Raw genomic sequence first — 15,007 nt, forward strand, 5'->3', positions numbered from 1 at the left:
CACGTAGACTTGTAATTTGAAGAAAAAGACAGGAGTCTTGGTGTAGAAACACTGGTCAAAGAGTTTATTTAGCAAGAAAACTGACATGAGTTTAGCCAATGGAATGCATAATCTCTCATTCACCCAAACAATTTATGACTTTACAAGAGAAGGGGGGGGGGAGGGGGAAGAACAGGTAACTGGCAAAGTCTTCAAAAATGAAACATTTCAGAACAGTAAAAAATAAAAGTCTTAGGGAATGGAAGAAAGAAATCAAAATACATCAAAGTAAGAAGCCATCTAACTGAACATGCAGTATGGGGTGGCCAGAAGCATAGGGCAGCTTCGACACATTAGACCACAAGATTATTCACTAACACAAGTTAGGTACAAAACCACAAGCAGCACAATCTCAAAAAATCTTGGATTCAACCTTCCACCAGTAAGATGAGAAATGTCCCTTTGTTTTTGCAAGGATGCCTTTAAAACCACCACGAGTTTGACAATGGATCATGTGGTGAACGGATTGAGGTCTTTTTCACCACTTTGTGAAAACAGACAACTGAGTCTGGGCAATTTCATGTTTGGAGGATAACAATCTCAAAACAATTAACTCAACTGATTGGTAAACTCATTGTGTATCAATTTGAATATATTTTTATTGAATTGTAATACTTCCCACCAAGCTTTTAAATAACCATGTTATCATTACTAAACGTTTTTGTAAGTCAGTCAGGTTTTGAAGAAATTGGCTTGGTATAACCATTTAAAAGAAACTTCATGTTGTCAGAAATTACTTATCTGTCTTGAAATACAAACACTAAACATGTCTTTTATAATCCTGTCCTGGGCAGTTTGGAGCAAACATTTACAACCGTCTGTTGAAAGAGACTATGCAATGTTCTCAAGGGGTTGAGAAAGCACAATAGAAAAAGGATGCAAGCAGAGAAGCACAAAAAACATTCCCAAAGAAATTAAGCATGCAATACCCTTGTCACACATACATATATATGTATATATATGTATCAGCTTAAAATATTGTTCACTTGTTCCTCTTGATTAAACGCATTAGAATCTGTATGCTCGTATGTTGTTAATGGAAAAACCTTGAGCATATAAAAAAAGATGATAAAAACACAGCTGATGCACCTGAATCAAACACTGATGTAGGAGAGGGGTAGGAGAGGCAACCAAATGCAAAGCGGAAAAAATATTATTAATTAGGAGGATGGTTGAATGCTTGTTGAGTGTTGACAGTGAGAGTGCTGCCCACTGTTTGGTCTTATGTGGTGAAAGGTCCTTTGATTTTTCTGATTTACTTTGCAGTCATCATCTGGACAAACTCTGCAAGACAAGATGAAGCAACAGGCTTCATTAACACAAATAGCACAGATTGGATGTGTCCTTGTAGACAGCGTTGCAAGACAACATGTACTACAAAAAACTGTCTTGAGTGCATTTAGCTTGCTACCAATTAAATAGAACAAGATGGTAATGATGATAATGTGATTTATTCATCATCGGGGCGAACCGGCGACCTCTCGCTCTGCAGTCATGCTCGATGACTGAGCTGTACCAATCAGAACAAGGTGATAGAGAAACTGACCTTCGTAGTTAACCTGGCCGTCTCCATCGATGTCCGCCTCCCTGATCATCTCGTCCACCTCCTCGTCAGTCAGTTTCTCACCCAGATTCGTCATCACATGACGCAGTTCTGCAGCGCTGATGTAACCGTTGCCGTCCTGTAGCACAACAAACAACATGGTTGTCATTTCTTACAATACAGCGATCAGAAAAGATTAAGTGTTGAATCAGAAAGCATCTATTTAGATATTTAAGCAAGTTACCCACAGCCAATTGGGCTGATATTTTATGGGTCAGGATGCTTTGCAGAGTAATAGCATTAGGAATATTGAATGTAATCTTCCTATTTAAGCAGCTGACCTTGTCAAAAACTCTGAAGGCTTCTCTGATCTCTTCCTCGCTGTCGGTGTCCTTCATCTTCCTTGCCATCATGGTCAGAAACTCAGGAAAGTCAATTGTCCCATTACCTGGGGAACATGAAGCCTAACATGTTAACAGGAGTAACATAGCATGGCTATACGGGTGACATAGCAGACCTATAGGGGTGACAGAGCATACCTCAGTGCAAGAAACACATCAAATGTTGTATCATGGATCAACTTCGGACATAGATAATGCTATCTGTAAGTGACAGAAGGGAGACAGATGACAATGGCCGTTCTCACCATCAGCGTCCACCTCGTTGATCATGTCTTGGAGCTCTGCCTCTGTAGGGTTTTGGCCCAGAGAGCGCATGACTGTGCCCAGCTCCTTGGTGGTGATGGTGCCATCTCCGTCCTTGTCGAACAGTGAGAAGGCCTCCTTGAACTCTGCATGATTTGAAGAAAAAAAGAAAAAATTAATCGTGTAGTAAAATATTTTTGGGGCATCATTTTGACGAAAAAAATATTGTGTGTTAAAAAAGGAGGCATCATACCAGCAATTTGTTCCTCTGTCAGCTGATCTGCCTGAAAATCAAATTATGGCGAATTAGATTTATAACTGACAGGGACACAGATCACATCTTTTTATTGTCAAAAGCTGCAAGGGTCTAAAATAAGTCTGGTTTGCGCTGCACCCTATTTCCCATGTATAGCTTCGGTGTCCTAGAAAACACATTGTACGGGGAACGTTGGCTTGCAATGTCATTCTGCATCTAAAATGTTAAGACTGTGCGGAAAGAGCAGTAAGACCAGGTGGGGTATTATTGGTCAATGTATTAGAATATTTCAAGTTCATTAACTAGCTAGGTCCGAGCCCATGCAATGTCTCATTAACGTTATGTTAGCTCCGCTGTTTAATGCGCTGCACTCGCTGACAATCACTAGCTCGGTAGTTAGCCTAGCAATAGCGATACTAGCTAGCATGTAACCCGGCCTGTCGGGTGAATGGTGTTTAAGTAGATATGGACAAAATAACTTAAAACGGATGGTAAATAATTATATATATACACACACTAACCGTTCAGTACAACGCATAGTAATTAAATTATTAATACATGTAGCCTGGTTTGCTTGATAAGATAGTGCTAGCTTGTAGATCCCAATCACCGGCAAATTTCAGTCCGAGAGTTGTACAAGCAGCAGGCCTTCTCAACGTCGAAGGCGGGCATTCAGCCTACACTTGCTTCCCACTACAGATTACATGTCTAACAACCTCGCTAAAAAACATTTAAACATTCTGACTGGCGCTTCAAATCGATTAAAAAGCAGATTAAGCCAAAAAATAGTTGATGATTGTCTAAGTAGCAACCTAACGTCCACTAGTATTTTGCTAACGTTAGCAAGTCATATTAGCAAGTGAGATAGCTCGATAGCTTATGCCAGGCTAGCTTGCTACATAATGTTGCCTAATTGTCTTTATTGTTAGCTAGGGCTGCCAGTCTTTTCTGTGTTTGTGGAGCTATTCTAATGCCAGTTAATAACATAAATTATAACTTACCATTTTAAGATGATGGTTAGTGTGTTTAGTAGATGTGTGCCGCTAAGAAATAATCGACTGTATGGATTTCTGATGCTCCGCCCGGCTCACAGGTCTTCCGCGCTTTGCGCCACTGCACCGATGTGCCTGATATCTGGTATTACTCCGCTTTGACTTATGTCAAGCGAGACACTGCACTCCCTAGCAACTGAACTGTCTCCATGGTCGCCATTCGCCGACCTAATGGGTAAAAAGAGAAATAATGAAACAGATTCTGTTGTCTATTTTTCTGTAAATAACGTCGATTAACACAGTTATTTAGCATTCTTTTTCAGTATGTGCGTTTGAAATACATTCACTTGTAATTTTACATGGCTCCGCCAATTTGCAAGACTATTCTTTTTGGCATAGGCCTATGTCTTAGCTTATATTTAATGTGTAGGATATTAAACCATATTCTCACATATGGGTTCTTAAGGACTTGAAATAGAGAAACGGATGGTAGAGCATCAGCTGACCCGGTAAGCAGCACAAGATTGGTTTTCGGCCACCTGCAATGCGTCAGGGAGTCCTCTCATGGTGGACGGGCACGGACTATGTTAAAGCTACAGTAGGGTAAAGTGTAAAGAGGCGTACTGTATTGCAACGATTAGAGTAGTTACATTAAGGTCAACATTATTTTGAAACATATCTGCCTAGTGTTCACTGTAAATTTGGGCACAAATGTGACTGTAGATTATTGTTTGAAGCGTGCCCTTTAAACCACCGACTATATAGTTTTAAGGGATTTTTGACATAGAAAAAGGCAAATTAAGTCCCTCTTTCACTATATAGGCTATACCAGTGTTACTCTCGTGAAAGTAGCATCGTCATGAAAAACCTAATATGGTGTCTGAAAAGGTTCTTGGTTTTCGTTTCACACAACTCCACTAAATCCTCCGCCAGTGGCCTACATGCGAACGCAATGTGGCAACCACGCGTTAGTCACACAAGTCACCTTAACATTCATTTGATAATATGTGGTTTCACCGGTGCCGATCACTTGTTACTTTTGTTTGGAATGCTGGTGTACTACGCTACAGTAGCCTGCAAGTCTTTCACTGTTTCAACTAGGCCTACATACATTTATATTCAATGCTGTGATTGTCATGGGTTTTTACAGTGGGTTAGTTTATTTTGCCATTGACCATTGACCTACTTTCACTTTTGAAACCTGTCCACATAAAGCCTTATCACATTAAGGCAGGCAGTGCCCTTGTGCATCATGCATTAAGAGTAGCCCACTCCTAAATGTGTCATAAAATGTCACCCCATTTCTTTAAGTGTGTGAAAGGCAGTCACCGAGGTCCCCACCCTCCTAGCAGTGGGGAATAAATTATTGAGATGTTTTAAAGTAACCAGGAGAGACTGAGGTTCCATCCTGCATTATAGACGTGGATAAAGAATGACCTGAGACAGCCAACAGTCAGGTGGCTGAGCGGTTAGGGAATCGGGCTAGTAATCTGAAGGTTGCCAGTTCAATTCCCTGCCATGCAAAATGTTGTGTCCTTGGTCAAGGCACTTCACCCTACTTGCCTTGGGGAGAATGTTCGTGTACTTACTGTAAGTCGCTCTGGATAAGGGTGATTGCCATTGAAGGGTGAAGTTAGTGAGGTGAAGGTGGACTTTACATCTTCGGAGATGGAGTAATATGCTCAATCCAGTCATGAGTGAGTTTAAAATAAATAGCATGACACCAGGTTTAAAGTGAATTTGGTTTTAATTCCCCTTATTTTTTTGTCATGCTTCTAGAGGGAATAACAGTAGCCTTTTTTGTGGCTATTGTTCTCTGACGTACATATTTTAGTCACAAGGAGCAGTCATTTTTTGTAACATCAGAAAGGAGAGTTTACCACAAGACACTGTAACAGCTTTTAAACATCTTCTAAAGAATATAAAAAGTCCAAACTTTTAAAAAGCTTCCCTCCCCAGCTAACATGGAATGTAGTTTCAGTAACAGGACATTTCACATCTGTGTTCAAGTAACTAACAATGCACGTGCTGAAAGAAAAAAGAAAAACCAGCGCCAGTGTACGATCAATACAGTGCATCACTTGACATTTAAAATGTAACAGAATGCTCTAAAAACAGACCCCCCCAAAAAACAACTAAAACACTATTACCCCAATGAGACACAAATGACACCTCTTCTAGCCTTCTAACCCAGATAGGGGAAGTGGAGCAAGACAGCCTGTCCTGGGTTGACCACCAGTGCAGAGAGGTCGACTGATTTGTCTGCGGCCAGAGCAGAGTCAGTGCTCACCCGGACCGTGGCCTCTTTTGGCAGCTCAGGGTGGGTCAGGTCAAGGGTCACCGCCTCTTCCCCCCAGTTGACGGCAGTCACGTATCGTACGCTCTGGTCCCACACACGGAGGTAGGCCAGGGCGGAGTTGGAGTTGAAGAGGGGGATGTAGTTGCCGTGCTGAAGGGATCGCTCCTTCCCACGCAGGTCACTGAGAGTCTTGAAGAAGTTGCGGTTCGACAGCCTCTGGGTCCTCTCCTCCTGGGAAGTCAATTATGAAGACAGAAAAAGGGTCAGCCATGAAAGTCTAGCAATTTCATAGGAATCCCCACCTCCCCACCCATGGGATATCCTTTTTGTAATAAAAATAAATGTGCAGCTCATTTCTAAAAGAGAAAATGAAATAAATCAGCATTTTGTTACCTTGAGAGTGCCGTTCAGCTCTTCAGGTTCCTCCTGAGGGTCCCACAGCATCTTAGGAACCTTGGAAGTCGCCTGTTAAAGAGACAAGCAATACATCACACACCCCTCAACACAGGAGAACCAGCACAGGATACAGATCTATAATACAGCAACCGATAACCCCACCTCACCACCATTCTCCCACACATAAATCACACAATCATTCTGTATATAGCCCCCCCATGGAGACTCACCTCGTCCTCCAGGCCTATCTCATCTCCATAGTTGAAGACAGGGGTCCCAGGCAGGGTGAACATGAGCAGCTGATGGAGGTTGACCTTGGTGGACCCCACCAGAGAGGCCAGGTGGCCCTGGGTCCTGTCCCCGATGCCCCAGGCCAGCTGGGTCTGCTTTGAGTTGTCATACAGATACTGAACCACCTGGGCCCAGTCCATCCCTGTCATCCCAGCAGACCGTAGGACTCCAGACATGAGCAGGTCCACCCCAGTGGAGTTCTGGAGGACGCCGACCTCCATGGGAGAGGATTTGTCCGTAACTCCAATCAGAATCCTAAAAGGGGGGGGGGGGGAGACATTTGTTTATCATCTGAAATAAAGTTGACAGGAGCTGAAGAAGCATGTCAGAGAACTGACTTTACGCCCTGTGGTTCTAGTTAACGCCACTAGAGGGCACAAGGTGGCAAGTAAAACAAATATGATGAATCAGTAAGCAGAGCTCTAAATCGTCAAATTATACAAAGGAACACCAATTGGTTTAGATAAATGAACCATTAATGAACCATCTCAAGGAGCAATAGGATAATAAATTACATTTAATCTGTATAGCCCCTCTCAAAAGCAGTCAGAGGGCTTCACTGATGCCCACAGATCAACACCTATAGGCAGACTTGTATAGATGACATACCTTTTCTTCTCCACATCCGTTCCGTTGTTCTGGACAATAGCTCGGATGTCAGCCCACAGAGAAGGAACCACGGAAGCCACACGTTCCACCCCAGACAGCTGGACCCCGTCCACACCCTGACTCCGCCAGAACATCAGATCAGCCTGGGGAGAGGAGCCAAACATAAACAACCCCTCACAACTCACACAATGCGCCAAGATTACACCTTCCCCCCCCTTCACCTTCACTCATGTATACAAATATATGAATCTAACACACACATTTTTCACATACAATTATAATCATCGATTCAAATTATTAAAAAAAAAAGATTTTAATTTCTACCATACATATCAGTTGCATGTGGATTCTCACCTTGAGTTTCTCGGCAACCTCTGTGACACTGACGTTCGAGAACCACGGCTCACTGCCCTGGTAGTTAGGGGTCAGATCCAGGATCACATTAATGCCTGAACAAAAACAAGAACAAGATAGATAAATAAAATGAAGATAGATATCCAAATTCCAGGCCTTAATTAACCAATGCTATTTGATTGGCAAACTAAAACAAATTCCAATTATATTTTTTAGGACCAGAAAGGCAAAACTCACTCTTCTTGTGCGCTGCGTGTATGAGACTCTTGAACTGCTCCAGGGATCCAGCTTCTGATGATACCTCCTTGAAATCCAGTTTCTTGGGGTCGTTGGCTGGGGCAACATGGATGGGCCCCACCACCAAGGCCTTCACCTTCAGCTGGCCCAGACTGTCGATCTTCTCCTCCACACCTGTCAGACAGCAGAACAAAAATGTTACGAAAAATACAAAAGATAAAAAAGTGCGGGTGGGTAAGCGTGCAAGGTTTCACCACAAGGGCCACAAACCTTCGTTTCAAATGCAAAAGGTTGTGACCCATAGCAGGCCCCGTTAGAAATTTGCTACTCAGTAGCAGGAAGAGTGGAAGACACGAGGAGGGAGTGTTTTTTTTTAGCCTGAATTTTGTCTGAGTCACAGGAAGAGGTCAGCACGTTTTGAGTGTTGCTAGGTGACAGCTGCTGCTTCAGACTAAGTGCTCCAGCAGATTCAGCCACGCCGACACGTGAACGCTACTCATCCCTGTAATCAACACTACCCTTTCTGCAACCCCCAACCCCCCCCCAACCCCCCCCCCCCCCCCTGGGTGAAAGTACCTTTGAGATTTTGAGAGTCTGAGAAAGCCTTCACGTCCCCGATTTGGTACAGAGGTCCATAGTTCCACCAGTTCATCTCAGGGAGCTCTTTGCAGCGAGGTGCCTGCACGATTATGGCCACCGCTCCGGCAAGCATCCCCAGCCAGCCCAGCCAAAACAAGATCAGGAGGGCCCAGCGGGTCCTGACCCAACTGTGGTAGAGACAAGGGAGGAAAGGAGATGGGGATTAAGATTAAGGGAGATTAAGTTACATATTGAGTGAATATAAATTTATAATACATTTGGTTAAATGTATGTCATGTAGTGATGAATGGATACAATGTCAATGGTATTTATATAGGCTGTCTTTGTTCCTATCCAAACAAAACACGTATAAAAAAAGGTTCTCACCCTGGGGTGCCAGCTACCCTGAGCAGTTCCTCCTTGGACAGGCCAGTAAATTTACTCTCCTTTTCTTCTGGCATTTTCACTTTGACGCTACCATTTTTCTCCGTCCCAGTGGGGGAGACGGCTTCTCCATTTCCCGTCTCGTTGGCAGTCATCGGCTGCTTCTCCTGGTCCATCTCGTTGAGCTCCACATCTTTCAGGTCTACCTCTGCGTCTTTGCTCATTGTGGCGGTCCCAATTAAGTCTCACTTAATATGTCTTCAGAGAAGAAGAACAAATACAAGGGAAATTATAGACAACGTTGCAGGTCAAGAGATTTTCTCGTGGCTGTCAAACTGAGCAAATAAACCGGTTCGACTCATAACACATGCGCAATGGTATCAACCTCTAGGAGGCAACGTCAATGTGACATTGCATCACCTGAAATAGGCACAATGTGTTGAAAGCCCAAATACCACACAAAACCCAACAAAACTACAATTTATATGAGATATTTTCGATAAATGTGAAGCGATATGCTCCGTCTAACAAATTCGTTAATAACGTGGGCACGGCAAACCGGATTAATCTAGTTCAATTCGCGTGCTCGCTTGGTATTAACGCGCTAAAACTATTGCCAACCTTAATAGGAATAAAATATGCAGCTCTGCTTACAACCAAAATACTATTCTATTATTTGTATATTACAATTACATAAACAATATTTTGGTCTATTTAACTATTTAACTAAACAATACAAATGTTCAAAAGAATAAAATAAAAACGAATCCTCTAAAATGCATTGATTTTACATGGCAATATAAATGAGCAGAGTTTAATACAATGGTTTACCTGAAGAGGTTGACTGGATCTTAATTAGATTGATGGTACTCCCTGCTACTATAGCTCAGAAATGTTTTATTTCGAAGCATCAGTGATGGTAGTGGTTATATAGCAAGCCGTCATGTCCTCAACCAGACAACTGCCCAAAATAATTAAGGAGGCGCTGCCACGAACGCTAAAACTATTTTGGTATTTTCTGTAATGAGGTTAAATTAATGATCCTGAGTGAACTTTCACACAATTATGTATGCTATATAACGACGCCCGTTTCGTGATAAAGTCGCCAGATCAGTGCGTATTATCTTCTGGAATCCCAACAATGAATACGACCTTAACTGGTCACCTCCGCGTGCCCCACCCAGCACTCATGTTTTCCTGAGTTGTGACAAACAAGTGCTGTACTTGATGTAGCTATCTTTGTTCAATACCCAGAATAAATTAACATAAAACCAAAGCCGTTATACCTTGTTTTTGTTTTTGAATTGTGAATGTGCTTCAAGAAGTCATGTGTATTTTATAACGTCAAAGGATGTAATTTCTATCAAATCTTATTAACTGAATGTAGGCTATGGATAACATTTCAGGAACATCCAAACAAGTTGAATGAGAATGCATGGTTCAAAAAGTGGCATAACATTTAACATTCAAAAAAGCCTAACCCCCCTTAACTAGAGGAACTGGTTCCCAAATTCTGACACATTCAAAGACTCTTTGTTTCAATAATCTCCTACCTCATGATCTGAAAATCTAAAGTTTTAAATAATCCAGGCAGTCTAGATCTGGAATTTTGATCACGTTAAAATGACCTGCATTCTTATGCTACCAGCTATTAAGATAAATGTATAAATTACTCAAGATAACATATTTACACAAAGAGAACATTGGGAAATGCCCTATTGACAAACTAATCAAGACACAATCAAGACAGACGCAATCAATGTTTGCAGTCAATGTAGATCAATGCAAACCATGTTAACTGAAACCACCTCCACCTAGTCTGATCATGGCCCCTAAAGTCAGTATCCAGACTGTTCTGACCACAGAAATATGACAAGGTCTCCTAGTTCCAGGATTTGATCCAGGGTCTCTACCCAGGATCTGAAGATGTACATGAACAATGTTTGTGTTCATTGCCTACACCATGTGGCTCCTGCTGTAGAAAAACGTGCCGCACATGTGCTCTGCAATCTGAAGCATGTGAGGCGAGGAGGGGGTGTGGGTTCCATAGAAGGGAGATCCATGTATGGGGGTTGATATATAGTGTGGGTTTTAATATAGTACATGCTAAAGTAATGCAGGAGGGGTAGGTCAGGTACTTTGAGAAAGTGTCCTGTCTTTCTGCAGTATGCAGTGTACAGAGACCAGTTATTAACCAAAAACGTTGTGTTTATGTCTCTGCATGTGGGGGGCGGAGACAGGGGTGTCTGGTGTCATGTCAACACGGCTGAGCACATTGTGTTCCTGGTCTTCTTAAAAAGACAGACTACGGGAACAACATTTTGTTTTGCAAGATATGAGGGACCAGATTACAGGCTTCTCCTGCCCTACCCCATAGATCAGGGGTTCCCAATCCCAAGGACCAGGATTGGGAACCCCTGCCATAGATCAATGGTGGTGCTCTCCTTTAAGTTTGTAAAAATACTCTGATTAGATCAGTGTTGCTGCAAATGTAGTCTGTGATCTCATCAAGCAGTGGAAGGACTTACGAAATTAAAACAAAAAGGCAGGTCCCTGACTTGAAACATGTCATTGTTGTTATTAACAGACAAACTGTCATCCTTTCCCATATGAAAAGTATCTAAGTTAGCATGTCCTCCAGACAGCATACCTTACATCTCTTTTTTAAACCGGATTTTTAAACTGGCGATCTGACACTGGCTATCTGACCTACAGGATTGGGCATGATGCTTCATGACGTATCCTTAGTCATCGGATCAGGTTTAGCCTTCTATTAATGTGTGCAAAATCACAGGGTAAGGGATATTGAATTGCATTTGTATTCCATCCCTGACTGTATTGGGTTTCCAAATTCACATCGCTCGACAGTGTCATGGTAATGAATAGGCTACGGTTCTGATTTGATCTTGTTCGTTTGCTTTGGCAGCAAAACGGATATTAAAATATCAGAGATCCGTTCAAGTCAGGCCAGGCACAATTGTCGCAAGAACATTATGTCTGACAAAAAACGTCTATGCAGTATAAATCTCTCCGAATGTATTAAAGCTAGGGTAGTTTGAGATCTGATGACGTCCTAGAAATTAATTTAAGTTTCTTAATTCTGAAAATATTAGATAATCCTTAATCAGTTTCTAAATTGCTGAAGGTGAAGAGACAGTATTAAACGTTTTACAATGGCGACCTGCAAGCATGTCGCCTAGATCAAAATGGTTGTGTGAATCCGATTCGTTTAACCTACATACAGTCCAAATCCGCTGTTGCTCGGAACTGGTGATTCTTGGTTACACAGCGCCGTTCTGTGGTCAGCAATGTAGATGCAGGTTAAAGAAAGTCGTGAGTTCTTTAGTATTAACTTTATAAACAATTTACTGGTAAATATCAAATGAAACAGTATAAAAAAACTGATATGCAGACTGTCGTTTAATATATTCAGAATGTACTTCTTTTTTTTTTTTACATGTTTGGCCCCTTCTCTAATGTCTTGCGCATGCAAAAGTAACAAGACAATCACATTCCAAGAAATCGTGCAGTAGCCTATGAATGCATTGTATTCTTTCCATTAATCTAATAATGATTTGCAATATATGCAAAAACTGCAACATTGTAGAAAACGAAGGCTCTCGGTTGAGAGTGTTTCTATTGCAGATGGTTTGGTCCACAAGGCGCGTCTAGATTGGTTCTATAAGCCCGCGAAAGAATTTGCTCAAATGTACAGATGTCCAGGATGGTCTTGCCGTGGCTCCTTATTCTGGAGATGGTGTTGTATGCTGGTTGCTTCATATGTGGAATAATAACAGCTGCCTCGCTGACCATCACTCAGGTAGGCCTTTAACTAGTTTTATCATTTGAACTATTTACATTACAAATAGCCTATATTTTCAAGTTGTAACCTGGTAACTCCGAAGGCCTTTCCTGGAAAATGTTTGACATTATCATAAACACTAATGAGTTTCCCGATGTAACATCGGAGGATATGATAGTCCTAGATTGAATTTCCCTATACAGTATTTGGGTGCGTTTTAAATACTTACACCCTATTGTTTAACACAGGATACGAAAATGAGGGTGGAACTTTTTCAACTTAAAGAATGGTTAGAGAATGAGAGTGATCATGAATGTAAAAACAAAATCTGGAATTCCACCTCTATTGAATTAGGGTCCTAGCTGCATCTATTCAGGGCCGGAGACAGAGAGACCTCTGTTTGGCTTCTTTAGCGCGACTTTCTGTTACGCATGTTAATTGGAAAGCGTGTGTTTCTCCCACCGCTGAGCCAACACCGTCTCAGTATCATTGTCTATGATTATTTCAGATATCCGGATTTAGACATTTAATACAAAAATAAATAAAAATACACCTTTTATTTTAGACGTAGCACAATGGCAAATATGTTTGTAGAACTGTAATTCTGTGCTGAACGGATCTATTTTTGTGTGTTCCAGGGTCACTTTGCAGGCCAGTGCGTTTTATACGGGACAGTTCTATACAACACTACAGGCAAAAACTTGGTCTTACAGAGCCCCAGCCACCCCTCCTTATGCTACTTTATTTCGGCCATCTCTGTGTGTGTGTCCATCTATTGCTTCTCTCTCACGCTCTACTGGATCTACACTTGCTGTGTGGACGAGGAGGTCAACAGGTGAAGTACCACAGCTACCAACAGGGGCGCCAGAGAGTCTAACATCGACAACAAATATAATTAATGGTTTATTAACCTTGTATGATCATATTATTAATGCAATGATGTAATTATTATTCAATCATATTAAGAGTAGTATATTATTTTGTATTTTTCACCTTCTATAATTATATGATATATGTCATTATGTTATTATTAACATTTAGGCCTACTTAAGCTGGATTCAAATATAACAAAGAGGGTGTTGCACATGTGTCCTTGTGATCCTAAATGCTTCACGTTTGATTCTTCCCTCTGGCCGTCCTCAGAGAGAAAGTGTGGCTGAACGTGACTCTGTGTGTTTGCGGGGTTGTGCTGTTCTTCCTGGTGGTGTCGGGATGCACCTTGAGGATTGGGAGAGAGCGTCTGTGTCTGTCGGCTCGCCACAATGTGCCATCCTTAGACGGGTGAGGAATGAGGGCACGACAACGGATTCATCAATTTCAGAGACTTTTGTCACTGGGGAAACATGATCACGTGTGGTGCATCGTTCACTGGCCCCGACCACTGAAATTTCTGATCCTTGATTTTCAAATGTACTTTCCATATGCACAATTTATTATGTCCCTTTGGATAAAAGCATCTGCAAAATGAATCCAATGTCAAACGTGTTCCAAGCCACTGTCCTGTGTTCTTTTGTGTAAATTATTTGATTTTGTTTTAGCTGTGAAGAGGCCGAGAATGTAACCTGGGCCAGCCCTAACACTGGGACGCAGTTCTACTCAGGATTATGCAGCTCTGAGGTGAGTCCTGGCATTCCCATTTTCAAACCTCACCTTCACCCCAGACTACGTTTCAAAATGTCTGTTAATAAACAGATTTGAACATTTTAAATTGTGCTCATTAATAAGAGCTTATCCTAACCAAATGTAATGATTTGGAAAATGTGGTTTATTCTTCTCTTCTTCTTTGTGTGTTGTCCAGCGGTCAGTGTGGGTCAACTTCTTCTTCTGGGTTCTGATCGTGGTGGTGGTGTTGGTGCAGAGACGTCAGGAGATGCAGTCTGAGTCACTATGGCGTGTCTCTGAGAGAGAGCCCTTCTTCCACCGCCCAGTCTGACCCCTGACCTCTTCTCCAGGTCACCACACCCTGGACCCTGCATGGGAACCCTACAGAAGGGGTCGGAGCTGAGTGTGGGTGTTGACATGTGGTAGGGAACAACTGTGAATCAGGTTTATCCAGATGTAATATTGTCTGCTACAGAAATGGAGAGGTGCAAAGTGCTGAATATTATTTTCATCTTGGCTGAAGATGAGATTGAGAGATAATGTTATATAAGTAACATGATATCAACAAACTGCCAAAGACTAATAGGATCAAAATCAATAATTGTCCTTGCATGACATAGTCAGACTTTCTTTTTTTGACAAAGGTGGACGCTTTTTTATTTCCAAGGTACATTTGCCTCTAACTAAAACTTTCACAATCATTTTAAACTAAATATATACATTATTTTAGGGAAATGCAATTCATTGAAAGAAAGTTGGTGCAAAATGTTTGTTTCATGATAGACAATCATGATTTCATCTCCACTTGTTACCCTGATATTTGAAGTTCAACAAATAAAAGCCTCTCATGTCATTTTTCTAAAATCTCACGACTCCATTTTCACCCCATCCCTCATCAATCCCCCCCAACTCTCTCTCTCTCACAGTTGCCTGCTCAGTTTACGACATTGTCTTTCTTTCGCTTCGAAAGCCGCTTTGGT

At 41.8% G+C, this 15,007-nt stretch overlaps 3 protein-coding genes across 4 annotated transcripts; 1 reads left to right on the forward strand and 2 right to left on the reverse strand.

Moving 5' to 3' along the window:
- Window positions 1-41: 41 nt before the first annotated feature.
- On the reverse strand, window positions 42-3,635 carry calm3b (calmodulin 3b (phosphorylase kinase, delta)). Its single transcript, XM_084698891.1, has 6 exons — window positions 3,484-3,635; window positions 2,480-2,510; window positions 2,229-2,372; window positions 1,924-2,030; window positions 1,586-1,721; window positions 42-1,323 (listed from the first exon to the last, which is right to left on the reverse strand). Exons 1-6 carry the CDS (start codon window positions 3,484-3,486, stop codon window positions 1,295-1,297), a joined length of 450 nt encoding a protein of 149 aa, XP_084555017.1. The 5' UTR covers window positions 3,487-3,635; the 3' UTR covers window positions 42-1,294.
- Window positions 3,636-5,202: 1,567 nt separating this feature from the next.
- On the reverse strand, window positions 5,203-9,591 carry slc3a2b (solute carrier family 3 member 2b). Its single transcript, XM_084698868.1, has 9 exons — window positions 9,455-9,591; window positions 8,627-8,881; window positions 8,237-8,427; window positions 7,661-7,834; window positions 7,424-7,518; window positions 7,070-7,212; window positions 6,400-6,715; window positions 6,167-6,238; window positions 5,203-6,004 (listed from the first exon to the last, which is right to left on the reverse strand). The coding sequence occupies exons 2-9, from the start codon at window positions 8,845-8,847 to the stop codon at window positions 5,660-5,662; spliced, it is 1,557 nt and encodes a 518-aa protein (XP_084554994.1). The 5' UTR covers window positions 8,848-8,881; window positions 9,455-9,591; the 3' UTR covers window positions 5,203-5,659.
- Window positions 9,592-11,403: 1,812 nt separating this feature from the next.
- On the forward strand, window positions 11,404-14,835 carry tmem179bb (transmembrane protein 179Bb). 2 transcript variants are annotated; one of them, XM_084698886.1, is made up of 6 exons: window positions 11,404-11,418; window positions 12,269-12,443; window positions 13,064-13,260; window positions 13,569-13,706; window positions 13,964-14,042; window positions 14,224-14,835. In XM_084698886.1, exons 2-6 carry the CDS (start codon window positions 12,339-12,341, stop codon window positions 14,356-14,358), a joined length of 654 nt encoding a protein of 217 aa, XP_084555012.1. In that variant the 5' UTR covers window positions 11,404-11,418; window positions 12,269-12,338; the 3' UTR covers window positions 14,359-14,835. The 2 variants fall into 2 exon arrangements, with proteins under 2 accessions (XP_084555012.1, XP_084555013.1); XM_084698887.1 differs by lacking the exon at window positions 11,404-11,418 and having other exon boundaries at window positions 12,154-12,443.
- The last annotated feature ends 172 nt before the right edge of the window (window positions 14,836-15,007 follow it).

This window comes from Hypomesus nipponensis, chromosome 5 (genome assembly GCF_054491055.1).
Source record: "Hypomesus nipponensis isolate SF chromosome 5, ASM5449105v1, whole genome shotgun sequence".
NCBI lineage: Eukaryota > Metazoa > Chordata > Actinopteri > Osmeriformes > Osmeridae > Hypomesus > Hypomesus nipponensis.